Source organism: Mya arenaria, chromosome 17 (genome assembly GCF_026914265.1).
Source record: "Mya arenaria isolate MELC-2E11 chromosome 17, ASM2691426v1".
In the NCBI taxonomy this organism is placed as follows: Eukaryota; Metazoa; Mollusca; class Bivalvia; order Myida; family Myidae; genus Mya; species Mya arenaria.
In genome coordinates, this window is record NC_069138.1 from 42,371,625 (window position 1) to 42,386,230 (window position 14,606).

General features: G+C 31.4%; 1 protein-coding gene across 1 annotated transcript; it reads left to right on the top strand.

Moving 5' to 3' along the window:
* The first annotated feature begins 5,233 nt into the window (after nucleotides 1-5,233).
* LOC128223500 (uncharacterized) lies at nucleotides 5,234-7,523 on the top strand. Its single transcript, XM_052932780.1, has 3 exons — nucleotides 5,234-5,317; nucleotides 7,020-7,101; nucleotides 7,353-7,523. The coding sequence occupies exons 1-3, from the start codon at nucleotides 5,244-5,246 to the stop codon at nucleotides 7,521-7,523; spliced, it is 327 nt and encodes a 108-aa protein (XP_052788740.1). The 5' UTR covers nucleotides 5,234-5,243.
* The last annotated feature ends 7,083 nt before the right edge of the window (nucleotides 7,524-14,606 follow it).

Below are 14,606 nucleotides of genomic sequence, written 5' to 3' on the forward strand. Positions count from 1 at the left end.
TATTGATTTGAAGTATTGACAATTGTTGCTATTAACTTTAAATAATTTAGAAAGTAAGTTTAATATTGAACTTGTATAATTATCGATTCAAAAATTTAATTCTTATTCAATCCCCAAATCATGTTATTAATTTATTTATAGCTTTAAAAATATTAATTGAAATTGCCAACAGGTTCAGATCTAATAAAAACTGTAAGAAAATAACTTGAATTGATTTGTAACACTGGGCAGCTTTAAGGTTGGTTTTAGGTTAAAAAACTGTAAACTTTCTCTTGGGGGTAAAACAGATGGATCTTAGCTAACTTCTTTTAGCAATGTTTTTTATGAACTTGTAAATGATGATAATTCTTATTTGCCGTGGTGATATCTGAGCTATATGATATTGAAATATTACTCTTATTTTATTCAGATGATATATGGTACTTTTTGCAAAATCAGCTCTGAATCTCTAAAATTTATTCTAAATGATGTTAAAAATTACTGGGAAAGCGTGGGATTAAAAATAAATGCAACAAAGACTAAATATTACAACCATGACCTGTGAAAATTGGAGGGCAACACATACAAACTTACAGATTTATAATTTAGTTTCCCAATAGAATTTTGAATTCCTAATCAAATACTTATAGGAATACATTTTGAACAAATGGCAAATTCAATAACTCTCAAAAACTGATTGCTCATGCATCTTTTTCACTGAATGAATTGATCATCAAATAAATTAACAAAACTGACATTTCCAATAATTAGTATTATTTTGATGTGTTAGTGGGCTCTGAGTTCTGTTGTAAATCTGGGATATGTTTTTTCTGATACTTGGCAAACTGAGGTACGGATAATATCCCCCCCCCTGGATGATTGCCCCCCCCCCCCAGACATTAGCCCCTAGGACCATAGCCCTCCCGGAAGATAGCCCCCCCCCCTTCTTAGTGAAAAAACGGACGATATCCCCTCCAATATTAAAATGCATATTATAACCAGTTTATTTAAGCAAATTTGCAAAACAATGATTTTTATTATAAAATGAAACAACCCAAAGGCATAAATCAATGAAAAAAAATCATGAATAGTGAAAAATAAATGGAAAAGCATGTGATTTTACAATGAAACATTTATTATTTTAAAAGTTAATTGTTTTCTCTGTTATTTGTTGACTAAGCACTTATTTAATAATCTTTGATCAGTAAGTTCTCACCTTTAATTATCATTTGCATTGACTTTTATTTATTTAATAGAGTGATAATCCTTAATGCGATAATGACATTATATGTTTTATTTGTTTTGAAGATGTTTTAGTGCAATCCAGTTGATAATTACTGATTGACCTAACACATTAATTCATAATAGTATACAATTCACATGGTGGAAACATCAAAGTTGTTTGCCTAATTGAACATCAAATAATACTTAAATAAAGGGTATTTATCATTTGTCCAGTTTATAATTTTACTTTGAGTCATTTACATTTCACAATCCAATGCTAAATGAAGATTTTGCTTGTCGCCCTATATAAGTCAATAAATATTGATAGCATTATTCATTTTTAATTGATAATTACAATGCGAAAATTATAGACACATGATGCCAATTTAAGCTGCTACTCCAGATATCAATAATTCACCTAGATTAAGAACATATACACATTATTTAAACATGCTAGCTTTTATTACAGAAAAACACTTGAAATAAATTTCAATATGCTCTAGCATGTTTTACAATTTCCACCCATAACCTTGGAACCAAGACGAGCAGGTATATTACTTGACTCATCGGTAACTGAAAGGATACATGTATAATGCAATATGCGTTTGAATGTTATTTCCAACTACAAAAGGGGCACAAAATATAGGGAATTAGAAACAAGTTCTTCAAGAATTATTTTTTCCACTCTGGCTCACAAATTTGTATTTGTGTTAAGTTGCATTTCAAGACATTAAAAAGACCACATATAGATTAGCAAAACATATTTACTTTGCTATACAGCTAAGAAGGATTTCTCATAACATAAGGCACATATTTCCTTTAATACCTGATTGAGTTGCTGCTATATTTCATGTTACTTTTCTAACAAATTTTTACATTTATAACCTCTTGCAACATTAGGATACTTTATTGTTCATGATAAATTGCAACTAAAAATTGAATTACTACACTTATTCAATCATATATAATTAAGGCATAGCTGAAATCTACAATAAAGTTATTTTTCTGCAAAACTAAAATGTAATTTTTTGATAAATCACTGTTGGCTTTCTTATTGTTTAAATGCAAGTTAACTTAATTGCAGCTTATTCCATCCGAGGATATTGTAACCATTCTTTTATCAAAATATATGCCAGTAAAGTTTAATTTATAAATATAAAGAGTACATGTTGATATTCATAACAAGCTTAATGAGGCCTTTTGTTTATCCTTTCTATTGGGTTTTGCATTGTTGCATATATGTACACTGTACAACAGGTATAATTTAAGTACTGTAAACCTGTGTTAACATTAAACATTAATTCTGTTCATATTTTTCGAAATAAAAAAGGAACTTTGTTTTGAATCTTTCAACAGAACTAAAACCAAGCACATCGATGTGTTAAATATTGGACATTACTGACCCAGATGAGTGACAACCGCTACCCTAAACAGTGCTTCATCATGCTGCGACAGTTAGACGCGGCTGGAAGAATCACATGGGCAACCCACATCAAAGCGCTTTTATACCGATACGGATTTGGATATGCATGGGAAAATAACGGTGTAGGAAATGTAGATGCATTTTTAACACTTTTTAGAACTAGACTTATTGACTGCAGTAAACAGGACCTGTTACATAATATAAGTGCATCTCCGAAAGCCTTGTGTTACAAGATTTACAAACGTAGCATTGACGTTGAACCCTATTTGCTAATTAAATTACCGTACGTGCTCAAAAAATCGCTAGCGAACTTTAGATGCTCGAGCCATGATCTCATGATTGAAAAAGGAAGACATATGAACATTGAAAGAGACGAACGGTTTTGTAAATACTGTGCAACACGATCCATATTAACTGTAGAAAATGAAGTGCACTTCATGATTGACTGCCCGTTATATAGCGATATTCGCGACCAGTTTTTAACTTTTATAAACATTTCTCATCTCAATAGCAGAGGTGCGTTTCAAAAAATTATGTCTGATAATAATAGGCATAATATATTGCTAACAGCTAAATATATCACAGCTGCCTTTAAAAAGCGCAACCAATATTGTAGCTTGTAAACTGATATATACTTTCAAGGAAATGCAACTTGTAGTTATACATTTGTCTGCTTTATTTAACCCATGTGTAAATACCAAATGACTGTTACATAACAAAATCTTAAGTTATATAATCAATGTTACAAATCGATTATCTATGTGATTACATAAATGATCATATAAATAGCTTGATACTGTAGAGAACGTGTACTTTTACCATAAACATTATTGCATCGATTATATATCTATCTAATTTTGTATATATGCTTGTACATAAATATTTTGTTTATTCATTATCTGTACTTTGGAATGTGTTAACCAATGCGTAAAAAATCAATCGAATTGTGTAAATATGTTTATACACGACATCACTCTATATACTGCATGATATTGTATGCTTGTATTATGGGCTGGAGGCCTTATATATTACAAATAAACGACTACTACTACTACTACTACTTTCTATAATAATATTATAATCATGCAAATCATTGACAATGTTCTTGTAAGATTTATGGCATTTCCTGAAAATAAACTGGCTTCATACTTCAAAGCATTTATGGCCTGTTTTGAACAAAATGTGTGATGATGTTTTTAAAGTGTGATGATGGTGACACCATTCTGTGTATTAGTAACATTCAAAATCAACAGGAAATGCCCTTACACCAGACATGATGGTCATAAAAATTACTGTTAAATTGGTAGAATTTCAAAATTATGGTTTTTATATCTCATTAATATACTGACAATTATAAAATAATAAATTATAATATTATATATTTTTCCAATTTGCAGCAGCAGCGTTTTCATTTGGGAACATACAAGTGATAAAATAAGTCCAAAACAAATAAGGATAATAAACACTAATTTTCCTTCTATTTCAAAATTTTATTGACTTTTCCTCACACCTACACACACCCAGTCACCTCATGTTTTTCATGATTTTATTTTTTTGGGAATAAATTAGGAATGTTGTTTTGGCTTGGGTTAACAGACAATACTCAGCAAAATAAAACCAACTTAAATTACTAATTTTTATTTTAAATGAAATATGATATAACATAATTTTAAATTATTATTCAAGAGTACAGCTTAAAGAGTGACAATATTAATTTTTTATCTATTAAAAAAATCCTTATTGAAGAGAAGTTCAAAACATTCCACCCAAATCTGTAAATGTTTATCATACAAAGATATTTTTTTAACATTAATACAGAAAAAACAGACTCTGAATACTGTTATCTTCATCCTAAATAGGATGATGTAATAAAAAAGAAATTCTGATTCAGTCGTAATAAATTGTAGCTTAAATTAGATCTTTAAACAATTTTTGATTCAGTTCAGGCTACTTACAACTTAAGGTACTACAATTTTCATTATAATTATTGTAAACAAAGATATGTTGATTTTTCATATGGTAATTTAAGGGAATTAAGGAAAGGAGGAGAGTTAGTTGTCACAATGATAATGAATACAATAAGAATTGATTTTTTTTGTCACTTATAAACTTTAGGAATTCATTGATCTGAATTTTGTCAACCTTTCAGTGATGATTCATTCAATGATCATATTTGTAATATGAACAATTAATGATCACAAAGAGAAACTGGATTTGTTATAATTTAAAAATTGTTTTTGCATAAACATTATTTGTTACTAAAATCTCCCCGCCTCCATTTAGTGTCAATCTTTTCATCAGATAATCTGGTTGGCTAAATTTCCTGACCAAGAATAAAAAGCTTTCGGAGTTATCCAATCAACATCCTACAACCTAATACCAATAAATCACACCCACTTGTGGGTTAGATAAATATCTAATGAAGTGCCTTAATTAGCATTTACATCTACATTGTACAATCATTTGGTATGAAATAAAGTGTGATTTACGTATTCCTACATTTTTGTTAGGAAATAGTATTATTGATTTAGATTAATAATTTGGTTTTAAACTTAATAAGTGTTAACATATTATATACTCATCAAACAAGAGTCCTGTTATTATCAGTGAACGAAAGATGGAACAAGATGATTCCTGGTTCTTTGAAACAGTAGCCAACCCGTGCCCAGGGAAGAAAGTTCTAGCAATGAGGTTGTTATTTTTCACAATATATTTACATCGGTGTTATAAATTTTGTATTAAAGGGTGAAAAGGAAAAGGGTCTATATCTTCTATATTTAATAAGGAAAAGGGTCTATATCTTCTATATTTAATGTAACTTTGTTGAACCTTTTCGCATTCCTCCTTCAATATGCTGTTTTAATTTTAGTGTTATATTTCAAAAGGATATGTGTACCATTGTTGATATTGTACTTATAATGTACAAATGTAGCTTCTGAGCTGAGAATTTACAATTGCCTAAAACATTGAAAAGGATTACGTCATTTTAATTCTTGCTAAGATAAATATATTCTTTATATTTAGAAACAGATCATTTGGTATTGAATAATGATAATATATATGGTTAATTCAACCCTTCATCAATACGGTCCTATGTCCTAAGCATGACCTTGACCCTTTCGGCCCCACTTTGCATGATTTTAAAAATGACAATCATATTCAAATTCAATACATACACATGTATAACATACATGAATTTTGAGTGATACTCCTAAAATGACTATTTCCATTTATGGAAAATAACAAGAACTACATGCATATTAAAAAGCTGAACACACCAAAAATTTTAAATGATTACTTGTATACTGCTTAAACATGCTGATATGTTGCAACTTAAAATTAGATGATGTTTATGATCAATTCCAAAATAATGATACCTTCAATTTTAATATATTTACACCAACAGTCTTATTACCATATTGCATTCTTTGAGAACTTTATGAAAAGGGACTATTATTTATTTATTTTTTTACTCTTTGATATCACAATTGTAAACAAATTTTAAAATGTAAAAAAATGATTGTGTCAGTGATTAGGTTCAAACTGGTGTTGTCAAAATTGCAGTTTGTCCTAAAATGTATCCACAATGCTACCAAGGAATATTTAAGCTATTTACCTAACTTGGTAATATCACCTGATAACATTGACTAGTTATATAAGTCACTCAGCTGATCAAAAATTAGATAGCAGATTATTACATTTAAGTTAAAAAAATTGATGTTAGTAACAGTTTAAGCCATAAAACATTAATTTTGAACTGAAATATGAAAACCTGTGATCTGATCTTTTGTCAGCCACCTTTCATCAATGGTTTGCAGATATTTACGCAAACATTAGCTCTTTCAAAGACAAAAAAAAGTTGTAAAAATGGTATATCTGTGAGAGTTCAGCTTTAAGGTTCGGTTCATTGGTACAAATCATTTGTGTAAGGACTCATTATTCAAATAATACTATTTAAAGCTGCACTTTCACAGATATAAGATTACAGTTTAAGAAAAATGCATAAAAAATTTGAACTAAAGTATATAAATCTGCGATCTAATTTTTTGTCAGCCGTCTTATATTTATAACGGGTTTCCATGGATTTTCGCAAAAATTGGCTCGTTCCAAGACACAAAAAAAAAAAGTTGTCAAAATGTTCAATCTGTGAGAGTGCAGCGTTAAAACAAATATATTATCGGATGATTTCTTTCGCTTAAGATTTCAAGAGGCGCAAGCTGAATATGACATACCAGATCAAAAATTAGTCCTAATAATCCTTTTATTATATACATTACTAGTTTAAAGATCACTAGAAAGCCACATGTTTTTATATTAAATTTTATGTCTTCAATATTTTTTTTGCATAGTAATGTTATGACGTGAAATCACAAGAGTGTAATTTTAAATATAGGGTTGGGCATGAGCCTATTGTGAGAAAGGTTGCAGAGATTAAACCTCAAGGAGAAGACAGGGTTGCAGTAACTGCATATGTTGTGAGTAAATAAAACAGCTGGTTTTTTATAGTATTGACTTAACTCTTAACATGTGAAATTTGATTATTATTGTGATTTATTCAAAACTTATGTCAGAAGTGTATTAAACCTTAAGAAATCTGTTATTTTTTTCTTCACGAATTTAACAGTAAAAGTAATTCACAAAGTAAATTAAAAATATCAATAGATCTTTCCAGCATTATGTTTAATACATGTCTAAACATGGGAAAATGTGAAATAATGATTTTCAGGGCATGATGGCAGGGATCTTTTTGCTGCCAATTTCAACATTTCTGCCAACAAGCTTCATCTTTATGGCATTGAGCCACACCCCTGCGAAATGTGACCATGGTTCACCATGTTCATCCATGGTCAACCATGGTCAATCATTGGTTCTACATAGTCAAACCAGGTTCTATTAGGTAACCATGGTCTTGAACCATGATTGACCATGGTTGACCAAGACCACAATATATAAACCATGGTCCACAATGATCAACCATGGTCTAACCAGGTTCTACTAGGTAACCATGGTCTTGAACAATGATGACCAAGATCACAATAAATAAACCAAGTTTAGTCAGCCATGATAGACCATGGTCTAATATAAGACAGTTATAAACCATGGTCTATTTCAAGTGAACATGGTCAAGGTAACAGACCAATTGTTTGGCAGTTGACCATGATGGGCTTAAATGTAACCTTGTATACATTATAATTAAAACTTGTATTGCCAATTAAATACAGAATAAAATATAACTTAAACATTTCCAATTTTATTACACTTACCTGCTTTTTTATCAGATCGTCCAAGATAGAGATAATCACAATGGGAGCTGGAATTGATCTCACTATTAGACAGTGTTATAAAAAATAACACTTCAACTAATAGAATTGAAGACCAGTGAGGGTACAGTATTAAATTAATCCAGGAAAAACATGCTGATGGTCTAATTGAATTCGTGGCTGTCCGAATTTGATGGTTGACGCAAGATATAGAGATATCCTGAATTGCCCTATTTGCTAAAATACTTTAATTTACAAAACATCTTTGCCAGCACTGGTTAATTAGTTGTCAAACAGGTTTAAGGTATATTGTTTACAGGTTCACTAAACTTAAAACGACTCTACAATCATTGAAAATGACACAATCCGATGTCCGGTGTTGATGTTTTTTTCTCACCCACTTCCGGTATCGCTTACGGATCGCTTACGTCTTTATTAATTATAAATAAAATTAAAATAAAATTGAAAGGATAACGATCTCTATGAATGTGAAAATATTGCAATTAATTTGACAACTTGTTATCGATTGCCTCACATATATAACAAAATAGTCTTATTCTTTTACGGTTACGCGTTTTAGAGAACGCTCTTCACTGGCGGAGGTAATTTCGAACTTCAGCCGTGTTCGACAACGCGCCAAATAAATTAAATGTTATTTCTTCGATTTTAGGTAAGTTAAAACAAAGTAATTGGTGTTATTAAATAACTTTCATAACTATCTTTTACACTAATATTATTGTTTAAAACGACATTATAACATTTAAAAGTTGTGAGCAAATAAGTTCTTTGTTATATGTTTTCGCGACAAATGTACAAAATACGTTTGTGTAGAAACACAGTTTAGCGAGTGTTTTTGAGTAGCATACAGCTAATTCTTCATTGTTATATATTTTTTAACAACTATTATATATGTTTCTTAAGGTAATTGTTAATGAAACTTCTGTTGAGCTAGTTTTTATCTAGAAGTAGGAACAGTTGTCAGTCATCTTTCATAGTTTATGATAGTTATTATTTTCAATATTTTTACCATAACATCACATTTTTCATGATCTCAAATCACTTATCCTGTGTTGCCAATTAATAAATTTGTCTATTCAGAAACTTGATGCTAAGTTAACGAGCCATGTTTGTCTTTTATTTTCACATTTTTGTTAACCTGTTCAGCCAAATAAACTGAAGTGTTGTTTCATCTATTTTAGCCAGCCTATAGCCTATAGGAGCTTGCAAAAACAAATCGTCCGTCCACACAAGAATCAATTAGATTTCTGTGAAGGAGATCTATCTCATTAAACAGAGAATGAGAAAAACATTCTAAGCCATAAATTGCCAAATCCCTCAGTAAGTTGATGTTTTTTAAAGCACATTGAAAGATTCTCATCCTGATTTAAAAACAAATATGGCATATGTGTGGAACTTATTTGCTATGCACATAGGTGACACCCTATGAATGTACTGTCCATGACAAAATCAAATTCAATAAAATTAAACATGATTATTGTGTATAGTTTGGTTATTTTTGCAGTTACCATTATTCATCAAATAAAACATTTTGGAGTGGGTGGTGACAGACAGGAATGAGAATCTTTTAAAAAAAAAAATCACTTTTTGGTTCGAAAAAATATAGTAAGCGGTCATTAATTAATATACCTGTGACATTGAAATTCGCACTGATTTAATAACCAACTCACCTTAAGTTATTGGCATTTTTTTGCAGTAAAAAACAATATTAGAAATATTTTTCAGGTTGGAAGATGGATGTCAAAGTCTCAATCATAAGCCTCAACAGTTAAGAAAATGTCATGGTCAAATCATCTTTGTCATCAAATGTATTAAGGAAACGGACTGCAGTCTTCAGAGACTAATTGTGAATGTCAAGGACTGAATAAAGCAATATACTGGGACCTTACTTATTGTGTAAGACAACCGCCATTTGAGAAAGAAAATGAGGAAATAGGAGGAACATATTACCGCACTGCAGTATAGAATCAACCCTGTGTTACAACTTCCATGTGAGTTGCTGTCGGCATCAACATTGATACAGATGCCATTTTGGAAACTGTTAAAAAAGTTATGCCATCTTAATTAAAGAAGAAGTGAAAAACAGTTCCTGTATAGGGTAGGTTGACCTAAACTAGATGCTTAAAAAGTTTGTCATGTTGCAGTGATAAATAAATTTGAAACTTACAAAAGAACCCTAAAGAAGAAGAATCATCTTTAATGATTACATCACCCGGCAAGGAGTATACATAAAAAGTGAAAACTGTTATACATGGACTCTGGACTTCCTGACAAAACCATAAATATGTCATATTTTGTAATGATTGGTATTGTTTCATTTTAAATTTTTAAACTATTATAAAACATTTAGTGAAGCGGTGTTATAGATTTATGTGTGTTCAATTGCATAACTTATTTTTTTTTTAATATCTTTCAAATGTTTTTGTTTTGTAAGGTTTTGTTCTGTAAATCTGTTGTTTTAACTGACCTCGAAGTAAATAAGTTGTAACATGGATATTGTTTCTAATTAATGTCACAGATCTTGCCCAACGCAAACATATAGAGCTATAAAAAATGTGTTGTGACTTGTGCTAAGCACTCAATATTAAAAGGGAAATATTTTAGAACTTTAAGAATTATGTTTTGACTCAATTATTTTCCTGACTAAATATTTTTCCATATAAGTCAACAAATGTTAATGAATTTCCTACTATATCTGCTCTTAATTTTGGAATGATTTTGTATTTTTAGCTACTTTATTCCAGGGGTAAACCATGGATATATTTTGGTGGTATTCCTCGCAAAGTTTACGGCTGGTATTCCAGTGGTATTGTGGAGTACCAGCCTTAAACCTTAAGTGGAAAACCACCAAAATTCACCGCTGATATACCACTGAAATTCCAGTGGTATACTGCCAAACTTTTTACTGGGGACCTCACCTGAACAATGTCTGAATATTTCTCTGAATACTGTCTGAGAAACTTGTCTGAACAACCCTCTGAATATTTTCTTACCAGTCTGAATTATGTCTGGATTGTTCCATTTTCAGCCATTTTTCAGCAGCTCAGCCAATATTCAGAAATAAAAGTCTGAATAAAAGTCTGAAATTTAACTGAGCAGTGTTGTCAGACATAATTCAGAAACATATAACAACGCTGATTTTTTCTGAATTAGTGTTACAGACTTTATTCAGCTTTTGCAATTTCAGGTTCCCTTCCCTAAATTTGCCACCAACTTCCACCAAATGCCATGGATTTGGGTGGCATTTGGTGGAAAATGGGTGGCACTTGGTGGAAAATGGGTGGCACTTGGTGGAAAATCAAGAATTTCACCAACTGCCATGAAATTTCCACCCAACTGGAGGTGGCAGTTGGTGTAAAATTGAACTCAGTTTTTTTTTTCATGTGGCACTTGGTGAAAAGGTTGGACTTAGTTAATTTTTCATATGGCAGTTGGTGGAAAAATGAACTTAGTTAATTTTTTGGGTGGCATTTGGTGAAAAAAAGACTTAGAAAATCTCAAGAGTTCTGTAAAATGGAAGTCAGCAAATTTCACCATTAATAAAGTATCATCGCGGAATAAGAATAGCATTCAGTTGCTGTTGAAGTTCATGCTGCTGTTTTAGCATCATTACATATGCTACTATTTAACTGGTAATACTACTTTTGGGGATTTCTCCCACTACTACTATAACTACATGTCCTACTACTCTTCATCATGTTGCTGGTTCTATTGATGATGATTACGATGTTGGTGGTTCCATTGATGATGATTATGATGTTAGTGGTTCTATTGATAATGATTTATATTAATATTGGTGGTTCTATTGATGATGATTATGATGGTGGTGGTGGTGGTGGTGGTGGTAGTAATTATGATGATTGTGGTGGTGGTGGTTGATTTTGACAATTGTGGTGTTGTTGGTGGTTCATTGTGGTGTTGGTGAATATGATGATTGTGGTGGTATTGGTGATTATGACGACTGTGGTGGTGGTGATAGTGATCATGATGATTGTGGTGGTGGTGACAACAACAACATGTTGTTATTGATGATGATGATGATGATGATGATGATGATGATGATGACAACAACAATGTGATGATGATTATCATGATCATGACAATGATGAGTTAAACTAAGTTTTCTGTGTACATGTTCTCTGTTGCTTAATTTCCCCAAAGGTACAGGGACCCCATTATTGTTTGATTTAAACTTGGAATGACCTCTCTGCTGGAAAATCTCTTCAAAATATTTGAATCTTCTGACTGTTACTAGCATTAATTTTGTGGAACTTTGAATAGGGAGAAAAAAAATTGTGCAGTTTTGTTTAATTAAATGGATTGATTATAAGGTAACTGTTTTTTTTTATCGTATTGACAACCAAAAAAGATCATGACTTATTATTTTATTTTTTATTTTACACATATTAGGCTCTTTGTCTTTGTTTAAAGTTTGACTAAGAGATAAGCTTTATGCATGTACTGTCAAGTATGTTTCACTTTTTTCCCAAAAGAAATGACAAATACTCAGTCAAGGAATGTACTAAGTTTGAAAAGTATCATTTAATTTGTACAATGAAGTTGAAGATGTATAAAGAAATGTTATACACATTTTTTTCCAGACAAAACCCCCCATAACGATGACAATGTACTCGGACAAGATTCTAAGACCTATTTGGTAAATATTTGAATATTACAATAACTTAAAATGAAGACTGCCTCATAGTATTATCATATTTTATTAGCTATAATACTTATTTAAAAGTCCTAAGTGCTAAAAAGGGTGAGATAAACAATATTAAATGACAGTCAAGAAAAGATATAGAAGATGTATATGATCTAAAGGGTGTGTGTATTTTTAAGAAAAATCGTTGACAAAGCCTTGGTGTTATTCATGTTGTTGGTTGCATGATTTTGAAAAAAATAGAGATATTCAAGTGAATCTTGGTGTACACATGTTTCCAAAGACATTTGTAGAACAAATTGTAGAACAAATAACATTCTGCTGTGAGACAAACCCTGTTATATTGAACAGATTTATTAAAATGTTCCCTTTTTCAGAAACAAATATGAATAGAGGACTTCTATAGCAGAAGTATAGCCAAACTTGCAGAAAACAACAACCGGATGTGCATCACTAAAGACAAGAAACAGGTTATTGACATTTCGATATTCAAAATACCAAAACCGGTAGTTAAATTAACTTTTTACCTGTATTGTCATTGCTAATAAAACAGTGGAGTGCTCTTGTAAAACATATTTGCAATGATTCAATGTATAAGTCTGGATTATATATTTTGTTATGGTATAACATTTTGTTGTAATACTTGGTATTAATCTGGCTAGGCCCAAAGCTGAAAAAACATATTTAAGAGTATGTTTTTAATGTTGTAATTTTAAAATAAATTTTGAATAATGATAGCTAAAATGAAACCTCCAAAATAAATAATACTAAAACTGTTTTCAGGATTTCTCCAAATGTAGAAATGCAGACAGCTCTTCACCATCAACTGTGATCCTTTGTAATTTTGTGTACATATGAAACTAAATGACTGCAAAGAATTGTTGTTGTTTTTTGTTCTTAGGTTGTTGTATGCATACTTCATTATAAATCCCATGATTTTATTTCCACCAAGTGCCACGTAGTTTCCACCAAGTGCCACATTGGCATGGCATTTGGTGAAAAAAAGATCAAAGAAACTGAACATGGCATTTGGTGGAAAACGTTCCAATACTCCACCAACTGCCACGTTGGGGTGGCATTTGGTGAAAAAATTTGCCACGTGGCATTTGGTGGAAAACGTTCCAATACTCCACCAACTGCCACGTTGGGGTGGTAGTTGGTGGAAAAATTTGCCACGTGGCATTTGGTGGAAAACGTTCCAATACTCCACCAACTGCCACGTTGGGGTGGCATTTGGTGGAAAATGGTGAAAAATTAGATCAATGTCCCATTTTCTTCTGTTTTTCATCGTTTTACACCAAGTGCCACCCGTTCCAATACTCCACCAACTGCCACCCATTTTCCACATCCAATTCATGGCAAATTTAGGGAAGGGTTATCTGCACACATTCAGCAATGATTCAGATGGTATTCAGACAAATTTTCAGCAAAATTCAGCTAAATTCAGATGATATTGACAGACCATACTTTTTCATGAGGGAAGTTTAAGAAACTAACAGCACAAAAACTGCATTGTTGAGAATGCAGTTGAATTTGATGTAATTGTCTTATGGCTTATAGAAATATTTATCAGTCTAATACCTTAAACCCTAAATTATGCCTACTTTATTACACTACGTCCTAGTTGGTTTGGTAACCTGACAACATACATAGAATCTTTAACTGAAATAAAAAAGAGTTTATCCATTATTAGATTAACAGGTATGGTTTTTACATTATCTGTTTGTGATTATTGATTTGTTTAGCTTGCCTGAGCACAAAGTGCTGAAGGTGAGCTTTTGTGATCACTCTATGTCCGTCATCCGTGCATCACCAAGTAATATATGTCAGTCATGGTTTTCTGACCATGGTTCAACCTTGGTTGACCATTCTTTTCTGACCACGATTCAACCTAGGATGACAATGGTTTATAGACCATGGTTCAACTGTGGTTGACCATGGTTTATATACCATGGTTCAACTTGGGTTGACCATGGTCTGTCAAAACCATGGTTGTAGACTGTGGTCCATTTGTTATTTTGTTAAACCATGTCATAAC

Excerpts from the sequence above, each read along its gene's own strand:
- LOC128223500 (XM_052932780.1), top strand. The coding sequence starts at position 5,244 with ATGGAACAAGATGATTCCTGGTTCTTTGAAACAGTAGCCAACCCGTGC. Across the intron at positions 5,318-7,019 it reads AAGAAAGTTCTAGCAATGAG|GGTTGGGCATGAGCCTATTG; the intron begins GTTGTTATTTTT and ends TTTTAAATATAG. Across the intron at positions 7,102-7,352 it reads TTGCAGTAACTGCATATGTT|GGCATGATGGCAGGGATCTT; the intron begins GTGAGTAAATAA and ends AATGATTTTCAG.